Raw genomic sequence first — 11,601 nt, 5'->3', positions numbered from 1 at the left:
AAGGTGAGGGATGTCATCATGGAGACTGATGAAACAATGGTCTCTTTTGATGTCACATCACTCTTTACGTGCATTCCTGTTGATGATGCAGTAGAGGTGGTCAGTTTAAGATTAAAATCAGACACCACTCTGAGCAGCAGGACCACACTTTCCACAGAACAACTGTGTCAACTCTTGAAACTGTGCCTGCAGTCAACCTACTTCACATATGGGGAGCAATATTATAGGCAGAAACATGGGTGTGCTATGGGGTCTCCAGTTTCTCCTATTGTTGCCAACCTGTACATGGAGGAGGTAGAAAAGAGAGCCTTGACGTCCTTTTCAGGGACACCACCAAGTCATTGGTTCAGGTATGTTGACGACACCTGGGTTAAAATCAAATCTCAGGAAGTCCAACATTTTACTGACCACATCAACTCTGTGGATAAATACATCAAGTTCACACGAGAAGATGAAAAAAATGGCAGGTTGGCTTTCTTGGACTGTGAGGTCTCAGTCTCTGATAGAGGACATTTGCAAACTGAGGTGTACCACAAACCCACCCACACAGACCAATACAGTAGTCCCTTGCTACTTGGCGGTTTGTTTTTGTGGACTTGCTTTATTGCAGGTTTTCAAAGATTGGACATGCGTGACACACAATTGGCTGTTTGATGGATGAGCTGCACGATCGGCATGGAATTTTTATTTAAAGTATCCATCCTTCCATTATCTTCGGCTTATTCCGAAGTCTGGTCGCGGGGCCAGCAGCTTGAGCAGAGGTCCGGACATCTCTTTCCACAGCCACCTCTTCCAGCTCTTCTCAGAGGATTTCAAGGCATTCCCGGGCCAGCCAAGAGACATAGTCTCTCCAGCGTGTCCTGGGTTTTCCCCAGGGTCGTCTCCCAGCCGGACATGCCCGAAGCACCTCCCTAGGGATTGGCCCAGGTAGCATCCTTACCAAATGCCCGAAACACCTCAACTGGCTCCTTGCGATGTGGAGGAGTAGCAGTTCTACTCTGAATCTCTCCTGATAACTGCACTTGTCACCCTGTCTCTAAAGGAGAGTCCAGCTACCCTGCAGAGGAAACTCATTTCAACCTCCTGTATCCACAATCTCATTCTTTCAGTCTCTACCCAGAGTTCATGACCAGAGGTGAGAGTAGGAACGTAGTCCGACAGCTAAACAGAGAGCTTTGCCTTAAAGCGCAGTTCTCTCTTCACCACAACGGACTGGTACAGAGTCCACAATACTACAGATGCTGCACCAATCCATCTGTCAATCTCACGCTCCATTCTTCCCTCACTCGTGAACAAATCCCTGAGATACTTGAACTCCTCCACTTGAGGCAGAACCTCACCCTTGACCTGAAGAGAGCAATCCACTCTTTTCCAGTTCAGGACCATGGCCTCAGATTTGAAGGTGCTGATTCTGATCCCAGCCGCTTCACACTCGGCTGCGAACCACTCCAGTGAGAGCTGAAGATCATGGCACGATGACGCCAACAGGACCACATCATCTGCAAAGAGCAGAGATGGAATCCTGAAGCCATCAAACCGGAAATCCTCCACCCCCTGGTTGCACTGAGAAATTTTGTCCATAAAAGTTATGAAAAGAATCTCTGACAATGGGCAGCCATGGCAGAGTCCAACTCCCACCCTGAAGGGGTCCGACTTACTACCGGCAGTGAGAACAAAATTCTCGCACCGCTTGTATAAGGACTGAACAGCCCGTAACAATGGGCTCCCAATCTCATACTCACGGATCACCCCCCACAGTGTACCCCGAGGAACACTGTCAAATGCCTTCTCCAAGTCCACAAAACACATGTAGACTGGATAGGCAAACTCCCATGACCCTTAGAGGACCGTAGTGAGGGTAAAGAGCTGATCTAGTGTTCCACAACCAGGACAGGACCCACATTGTTTCTCCTGGATCTGAGGTTCAAACATTGATCTGACTCACGTCTCCAGTACCCCTGAATGGACCTTACCAGGGAGGCTAAGGAGAGTAATGCCACTATAATTGGAACACAACCTCCAGTCCCCCTTTTTGAAGAGGGGAACCACCACCCCAGTCTGCCAATCCAGTGGCACTGCCCCTGATGTCCACACGATGTTACAAAGGCGTGTCAACCAAAACAGCCCCACAACATCCAGAGCCTTAAGGAAATCAGGTGAATCTTTTCCACTCCCGGAGCTCTGCCGCCTTGGAGCTTCTTAACTACCTCAGCGACCAACGGACCAACCGCAACCCCAATCCCAAAGTCCCCCGACTCAGCTTCATGTCATCTGGCCCTGTTTCTGAAACAGGTCCAGATGACATGATTTAGCCATTTTTGTTGTCTACCTGGATGTTTGAGCTTACAAGCCCAGTGCTGAATTAACTGAAAACATTTGTTTTGTTAAAGGCAGACATGAATGTACTGAATTACAATTATGGAAAACTCTGCACCAGAGCAGCACACTTAAACACACCAAGAGCTTCACAAGCTTGGTCAAACATGTAAAAACAACACAACTTTAATTTGTTCAGTCAGTACGCTGTCGCGTGACGTCACTCAGCTCACAAAGCATAGAATTAGAGTGAATAGATCTGCCCAGTCATAGATCGATCACATTGTCACCGATACCCGATCCAGAATTTTTTTATTTTTTTTTTAATCAGTACCGATATTGGTATCGGATCGGTGCATCTCTAGTTAAAACCAAGACGATGTCCCATCTTTCTTCCAGAGATATAAAAGAAATCACCTTCATTTTTCTTATAAATATTTCTGCAGTTCTGTCTGTCTAGTTGGGTTATTCTCCTGTTTGCTTGTTTTTCTTCAGTTCTTTTTACAGTTGCAGCAGGCAGCTGTTTCACTTGGTGAGCAGGAGGTTGTGGGGGGCCTGGAAATGATGGAAGTGGGTCGCCTGGCTTCCCTGGAGGGCTCGCTGTTCGATGGTCTGTTGTCCTTGTTGGATCGATTAAAAGGAGACATGTTGGGAAGACTATTGGACTTTCTTATGAGAGACATCGCAGAAAAAGCCAAACCCTACTGTCATGAAAGGTGAGACATCAGCTTGCTGTTTAATTCAATTAAATTCCAGTGTTTCCCCTACCATTATACAAATGGTAATTGGAATGTACTTGTATAGCGCCTTTCTATCTTATTTCAAGATACTCAAAGCTCTTTACAACAATATGTGCCTCATTTACCCATTCATACAGCTCTATACTAGATCTCTACAAAGCTAATTGAACAAATCATTCTAAAGAGACTAATCAGAGCTTTAGATCACATTCATACACTGGTGGGACACACATGGGCCCCCAATGAGGGATTGGGCTATGAGGGGTTCAGTGTCTTGCCCAGGGACACTTCAACATGTGACTGCCGGTGGATTCGAACCCCCAACTCTTGCATTGAAGGACGACTGCTCTAAGCACTCAGCCACAGGGAGCCCTGCCCCGTCAACAGAACCGAGCACCCAGTCTACCAAACCCGCCACCCCCCAACCGCCTGTCGGCACTGAGGTACCACTATAGCATCTCGCAATACAGCTGCGCTAGCTTAAAAGCTAAAGGCAGCCTCTTCCCTCATGCTGACCCCTCCCCCCCCCCTTCGAAAATTTTCTTTGCAAACAGCGCACGGCTGTGTCTCTGTCTCCCCCCCCCCCCCCCCCACACACACACACACACACAAAAATCATGGATGAGATGAGCGCCCTGCCATGGCAAGTTAACCAGGGGAAACACTGAATTCAGTTTATTTCTGTAGCTCCAGGTCCCAACAGAATCTCAGGGCACTGAACAGGAACATTCACATCCATTAGAAAAGACGATCAGTAAAAGTTCTGTATCTAAAGAAGCAGCAGACTGTGTTGAAGCTTCACTTCATCACGGTCTCCCATCCTGAGCAAGCACAGTGGCAACAGTGGAAAGAAAAAACTCCCTTTAACAGGAAGAAACCTCCAGCAGAACCAGGCTCAGGACGAGCGGCCATCTGCTTCGACCGGCTGGTTTGAGATGACAGGAAGTAGAAACAGAGAGGACAGGAAGTAGAAACAGAGAGGACAGGAAGTAGAAACAGAGAGGACAGGAAGTAGAAACAAATACAGAATGACAGGTCCAGGTGTACTTTCTATAGGAGGAAATTCAAGTCAGATGTATTTATATAGCACATTTAAAACAGAAACTGTTAAGTGCTTAACAAAAAGATCACAACATCAAATAAAAATAACAAGATATAATTACAGCATATGGAATAAAAACATAAAAACATGAAACATAATTAGAAACGATGAAATAGTGAGTACACATGAGTTTTCAGGAGAGTTTTAAAAGCAGGGACTGACGTGGTCTGTCTGATGCTGATGGGCAGATTGTTCCAGAGTTTAGGGCCCACGACTGAAAAGGCTCGATCTCCTCTGAGCTTCAACCTGATTTTTGGTACGGCCAAAAGCAGCTGGTCTGATGATCTCAAAGCCCGAGAAGGAGCATAAGGATGGAGAAGGTCGGAGAAGTATGAGGGTGTCGGCCATTAACACACTTAAATGTCAGCAGGAGAATTTTAAAATCAATTCTGACACACACAGGGAATCGGTGAAGGGAGGGCAGAACTGGAGTAATGTGCTCAAACCTGTGAGTTCCTGTTAAAAGCCGAGCCGCAGCTCAAAAGACAAAAAACATCTTAAGATAGAAATAATTACAAATATAAACAGGAAGAGTAGATCAAGTAAAGACAGCAGCAGAGAGAAGACCCGTGGTCATTTTGTCCTCCAGCAGTCTAAGCCTATAGCAGCAAAACTAAGGGACAGCTCAGGAAACCCAATCCGACCCTAACTATAGTTTATCAAAAAGGAAAGTCTTAATCCCAGTCTTCAAACTGGACAATGTGTCAGCCTCACGGACAGAAACTGGAAGTTGGTTCCACAAGAGAGGAGCCTGAGAACTGAAAGATCTTCCTCCCATTCTGCTGCTGGAAACTCTAGGAACCACGAGTAAACCTGCAGTCTGAGAGTGAAGTCCTCTGTTAGGAAAATATGGAACAATAAGATCTGTAATATAAGATGGAGCTAGGTTGTTGAGAGCTTTGTAGGTTAGAAGTAAGATTTTGAATTCTATTCTGGATTTGACAGGGAGTGGTGGCGCTGAGGTTAGAGAAGGTAGGCCTGTGATCGGAAGATTGCCGGTTCAAGCCCCGGTACCGACAACATCAAAAATGTGGGTGGGGTAGGTGAAGCACCACACCTGCCCCCACCCTCATTCGTCCCACTTTGGGCCCTTGAGCAAGGCCCTTAACCCCCACCATCTGCTCCTCCGGGTGTCCTACATGCAGCTCTCTACTCCACACAGAGTGCTGTGGTAGCTCAGTGGTCAGTGGTTGCGTCAGGAAGGGCATCCGGCATAAAAATAACTGCCATGTCTTCATGCGACTTAGTTTGCTGTGGCAACCCCTAACACAGGGAGCAGCCGAAAGAAGAAGAAGAAAAAAATGACAAGGAGCCAATGGAGAGATATGATCTCTCCCAGTAACTCCAGTTAAGACTCTGGCAGCAGCATTTTGGATCAACTGAAGACGTTTTAAAGAAGTATTTGGACACCCAGATAATTATAGTAATCTAAGGAGGGAGAAAGACTGAAAAATTTTATCCTAAAATTCTCAGGTCTAAAAACTAAAACCTCCATCCATCCATTATCTTCGGCTTATTCCGAAGTCAGGTCGCGGGGGCTGCAGCTTGAACAGGGAGGCCCAGACATCTCTTCCACAGCCACCTCTTCCAGCTCTTCTGGGAGGATTCCAAGACGTTCCCAGGCCAACTGAGAGACATAGTTTCTCCAGCGTGCCCAGGGTTTTCTCCAGGGTCTCCTCCCAGTTGGACATGCCTGAAGCACCTCCCTAAGGAAGCGCCCAGGGGGCATCCTTATCAGATGCCCGAACCACTTCAACTGGCTCCTCTCGACGTGAAGGAGTAGCGGTTCTACTCCGAGTCTCTCCCGGATAACTGAACTTCTCACCCTATCTCTAAGGGAGAGTCCAGCTACCCTGCAGAGGAAACTCATTTCAACCGCCTGTATCCACAATCTCATTCTTTTGGTCACTACCCAGAGCTCACAACCATAGGTGAGGTTAGGGAGGCTGTCAAGCTGAAGGAGGAGTCCTATCGGGTTTGTTGGCCAGTGGGACTCTGGAGGCAGCTGAGGCGTACCCAAGAGCCAAGCGGTGTGCAGCCTTGGCTGTTGCTGAGGCAAAAGCTTGGATGTGGGAGGAGTTTGGTGAGACCTTGGATAGATCTTAAAAAGTTAAATCTGGTCCTCTGGACATTCAAAAAAACAAAACAAAGCAAATCAACAAAAAATGTAGAAACGTTTCGTCTCTCGTCCGAGAGACTTCCTCAGTCTGAGGTGCTGTATTCAGCTCAGTCTCTTAAATAGCACCTTCTTAGAGTGGATCAACCAGTTTTGCTGCTGACAACCAAAACCAGCTGATCACATGCTCAAGAAGGACCATCAGCCTAACAATGGATCATTAGCACCTGACGGCTGTTTACTGTTCACAGAGGGCTGAGTGATACTAGCAATCACAGCATTGTAAGAGAGGGACAGTTGAACCCGGAGGCTCCACCCCTGTTTAACGATGGACGATTTCTTTTCACAAAGATGGCCTCTTTTACTCCTCTCTCAAACCATTGTTCCTCTCTGTCCAGGATGTGAACATCTTCATCCCTGAAAGAGTGACCGCTGGCCTGGAGATGAGTGTAGACCGCAGAGTCCTGGCCTGATGATGTTGATCTTCTGTGCTGGGCCATCCTTTTGGCCAGTGGCTGTTTAGTTTCCCCGATGTAAGACTGATCACAGCCCTCCTGACACTGAACAGCATACACAACATTGCTCTGTTTGTGCCGGGGGACTGGATCTTTGGGATGAACCAGTCTTTGCCGGAGACCTTGGATAGAGACTCTTGGTTGGCTCCGAGGAGATTCTGGCAAACCATCAGGCGGCTGAGGAGTGGAAAGCAGTACTTAACTAACACTGTGATCAGTAAAGGTGGGGAGTTGTTGACCTCAACCAGTGATGTCATCGGGATATGGAAGAAATACTCCTCGGACATTCTCAATCCCACTAGCATGTCTTCCATGGAGGAAGCTGAGTCGGGGGACTTTGGGGTTGATCCGTCCATAACCGTGGATGAGGTTGCCGAGGTAGTTAAAAAGCTCTGAGGCGGTAGGGCTCCGGAAGTGAATGAGATTCGACCCGATTTCCTTAAGGCTCTGGATGTTGTGGGGCTGTCTTGGTTGACACGCCTTTGCAATGTCGCGTGGACATAAGGGGCAGTGCCACTGGATTGGCAGACTGGGGTGGTGGTTCCCCTCTTCAAAAAGAGGGACCATCACACTCCTTAGCCTCCCTGGTAAGGTCCATTCAGGGGTACTGGAGAAGCGAGTCTGATCGTTGGTCGAACCTCAGATCCAGGAGACACAATGTGGGTTCCGTCCTGGTCGTGGAACACTGGATCAGCTCTTTACCCTCACTAGGGTCCTTGAGGGGTCATGGAAGTTTGCTCAGTCACTCTACATGTGTTTTGTGGACTTGGAGAAGGTATTCGACCGTATTCCTCGGGGTACACTGTGGGGGGTGCTCAGTGAATATGGGATTCGAGGCCATTGTTACGGGCTGTTCAGTCTCTATACAAGCGATGCGAGAGTTTGGTTCGCATTGCCGGCAGTAAGTCAGACCCCTTCAGGGTGGGAGTTGGACTCCTCCAGGGCTGCTCGTTGTCACCGATCTTGTTCATAACTTTTATGGACAGAATTTCTCGGTGCAGTCAGCTGGCGGAGGGTTTCTGGTTCGGTGGCCTCAAGATTCCATCTCTGTTCTTTGCAGATAATGAAGTCCTGTTGGTGTCATCGTGCCGTGATGTTCAGCTCTCACGGGAGCGCTTCACAGCTGAGTGTGAAGTGGCTGGGATGAGAATCAGTACCTCCAAATCTGAGGACATGGTCCTCAACCGGAAAAGGGTGGATTGCTCTCTTCAGGTCGAGGGTGAGGTTCTGCCTCAAGTGGAGGAGTTCAAGTATCTCGGGATTTTGTTCACGAGTGAGGGAAGAATGGAACGCGAGATTGACAGATGGATTGGTGCAGCATCTGCAGCATTGTGGACTCTGTACCGGTCCGTTGTGGTGAAGAGAGAGCTGAGCTGTAAGACAAAGCTCTCCGTTTACTGGTCGGTCTATGTTCCTACCCTGGGGTGTCCACCACCGAGTTCGTGGATGACCACCACGAGAAGCACTGACAACCTTGCGACCACAGCTCAAGGCAGCTACATCAACAAGCGAGGCGTGGAACATGGCCCACTCGGACTCAATGTCCCCCACCTCAGCTGGGATGCGGTTAAAGCTCTCCCGGAGGTGTGAGTTGAAAATTTCTCTGATGGCAACAAAGTCCATGCTCAATAATCCAGGTATACAATCCAACATTTTTCAGTCAGCTCATCTGGACAGTTTCTTTTTTTTTTTGTGCTGAAATGTTTCGCCTTCGATCCGGAAGGCTTCATCAGTCAAGGAGACGCACAACAAAACTGATTCTTCCTCTAACAGCTTACTCCAAAGTGGAACAAACCAGTTCTGCTTGTGATAAGATGGTCTCTTTGGTATACCCCCTCCTCCATTGCCGGCCCTCTTCCTTGTTGACAGTCTTGTCAAACTGGTTGAAAAAAAACAAAGTCCAGGTATAAATACAAGGTAATCCAGGTATACCTGGATTATTGAGCATGGACTTTGTTGTTTTCAACCAGTTTGACAAGACTGTCAACAAGGAAGAGGGCCGGCAATGGAGGAGGGGGTATACCAAAGAGACCATCTTATCACAAGCAGAACTGGTTTGTTCCACTTTGGAGTAAGCTGTTGGGGGAAGAATCAGTTTTCTTGTGTGTTTCCTTGACTGATGAAGCCTTCCGGATCGAAGGTGAAACGTTTCAGCACAAAAAAAAAAGAAACTGTCCAGATGACCTGACTGAAAAATGTTGGATTTCTCTGACTGGTTCTTCTGCCAGGCGTTCCCAGCAAACCCTCACTACACGTTTGGGTCTACCGGGTCTGTCAGGCATCTTCCCCTGCCATCTGATCCAACTCACTACCAGGTGGTGATCAGCTGATGGCTCAGCTCCTCTCTTCACCCGAGTTTCCAAAACAAATGGCCGCAAATCAGATGACACGACTATGAAGTCAATCATCGATCTACAACCTAGGGCATCCTGGTGCCAAATGCACTTATGGACACCCTGATGTTCAAACATGGTGTTTGTGATAGACAAACTATTTCTAGCACAGAAGTCCAACAACAGAACACCGCTCGGGTTCAGATCAGAGAGGCCGTTCCTCCCAATCACGCCCAACCAGGTCACACTGTTGTTACCCACCTGGGCATTAAAGGAGTCCCCAGCTGGCGCACCTTTCAGCACCCCTGCCAAGGACTCCAAGGAGGCCGGATACTCTGAACTGCAGTTCGGCGCATAGGCACAAACAACAGTCAGAGCCTGTCCCCCCCCACCCGAAGGCAAAGGGAAGCCACCCTCCCATCTACCGGGGAAAACTCCAACCCACAGGCACCAAGTCGGGGGGGCTACAAGTAGACCCACACCAGCCCGACGCCTCTCACCATGGGCAACTCCAGAGTGGAATAAGGTTCAGCCCCTCTCAAGATCAGTTCCAGAGCCCATGCTGTATGTCAAGGTGAGCCCAACTATATCTAGTCGATACCTCTCAACCTCGTGCACAAGCTCAGGCTCCTTCCCTGCCAGAGAGGTTACATTCTATGTCCCAAGAGCCAACTTTGGTAAGCCAGGGTCAGAGCACCAAGGTCCCTATCTTCGGCTACTGCCTTCGGCCACTGCCCATAGCATCATGCACCCGACTTTTTTGGCCCTTCCTGCAGGTGGTGGGTCCACAGGAAGAACTAAAACCTCAGTCTGGTCAAAGACAGAGGTTTTGATTTAAGACTTTTTTTACAACCAGTTGGGTTGTGGCCACTTTGGAAAGTGTCCATTACCATCTGCTGCAAAAGGCTGAATAATGTGGTAACATTTTAGAGATAATCTATTTCAAAATGACCACCACAGCTTATCAGCCTTAGCAAACACAAAAATGGCTAACACTCAGTCATTTCATGCACATTGAGCTTCAGTTTGAGTAACCGAGTTACTGCCAACACTTAATGTGCGCGCTCAACAGGAGGACCTGAGTTATAATAATAATAATAATAATTTTGATTTGTAATGCTCTTAACCTTGTTAGATCCATCTCCCTGGATTGTGGAGCAGCATGAAGATGTTAACATGTGTTTACAGGTGTTTACAGGTGTTTACATGTGTTTACAGGTGCTTACAGGTGTTTACAGCTATTTACAGATGTTAACAGCTGTTTAAAGGTGCTTACAGCTGTTTACAGCTGTTTACAGATGCTTACAGCTGTTTACAGGTGTTTGTGAGAGAGAAATGTCCAACGTGTTGCCGGGTGTGAGAAAGTGTGCTGAGCTCTCTAAAATAGTTATTATATTTTACAAATGTAGGTAAACTAGATGTTTAACAACCGTTAAAATACACCACCATGCAGGAAATGACATTTATTTTATTGAAAATATTCTGGGGGAGGACCCCAGACGCCCCACCATTGTGTCCCCACCATTACAAATGCTTCTGATGCCGATGGCCACTGGTCTCACTGGTCTCACTGGATTCTGTTTGTGATCAGCGAGTCGTGCGGCCACGTGTTGCACAGACAACATTTGAAAACCACGACTGTTTTCTAATGACGTGTTTTGTTGTAAATCCACCCTGACAGGAAGTGAACCAGTAATCTGAAGCAGTAATTGAAGCAGTAATTGAAGCAGTAATCAGAAGCAGTAATCTGAAGCAGTAATTGAAGCAGTAATCTGAACCAGTAATCGAAGCAGTAATCTGAAGCAGTAATTGAACCAGTAATCTGAACCAGTAGTTGAACCAGTAATTGAAGCAGTAAAAAAAAGGGCCTTCTCCTACTCCGCTCCTGTTTCCTGGAATATCTTACAAAAAGATTTGAAGCACTCGACCTTTGACCTCTCTAAGTGTCTTTAAGAATCTGTTGGACTCCTGGCAGGGACCAATGCTGACATGTTCCTGTTTTTAGTTTTCTACATTCGCCTTAGAATCTAGCTGTTTTTTTGTTACTTTTTCCTTTTAGCCATCCTATTTGTAAAAAAAAAACTGTATTATGACTTTTTATAACTGTTTATTGTTGTTGCTGTTGTCCATTGTTGTCATCTTTCTTTGTTGAAACCAGGTCTCTCTTGTAAATGAGTCCTCGAGGCTCAATGGGATTTACCTGTCTAAATAAAAATTGATTGATTGATTGAAGCAGTAATCTGAAGCAGTAATCTGAAGCAGTAATTGAACCAGTAATCTGAACCAGTAATCTGAAGCAGTAATCTGAACCAGTAATCTGAACCAGTAATCTGAACCAGTAATTGAACCAGTAATCTGAACCAGTAATCTGAAGCAGTAATCTGAAGCAGTAATCTGAAGCAGTAATTGAACCAGTAATCTGAAGCAGTAATCTGAAGCAGTAATTGAACCAGTAATCTGAAGCAGTAATCTGAAGCAG

The 11,601-nt window shown here is 47.0% G+C and overlaps 1 protein-coding gene across 1 annotated transcript in view; it reads left to right on the top strand.

Moving 5' to 3' along the window:
- rint1 (RAD50 interactor 1) overlaps window positions 1-11,601 on the top strand; it is a gene marked incomplete in the record, with an annotated part of 47,234 nt that overhangs the window by 28,285 nt on the left and 7,348 nt on the right. Inside the window, 1 exon segment of the mRNA XM_037696096.1 lies at window positions 2,812-3,032. Within this exon segment, the coding sequence (XP_037552024.1) occupies window positions 2,812-3,032 (221 nt within the window).

This window comes from Nematolebias whitei, chromosome 22 (assembly GCF_014905685.2).
Source record: "Nematolebias whitei isolate Nwh7 chromosome 22, NemWhi1, whole genome shotgun sequence".
Classification (NCBI taxonomy): domain Eukaryota; kingdom Metazoa; phylum Chordata; class Actinopteri; order Cyprinodontiformes; family Rivulidae; genus Nematolebias; species Nematolebias whitei.
This window is presented reverse-complemented; position numbering and strand designations above follow the sequence as displayed.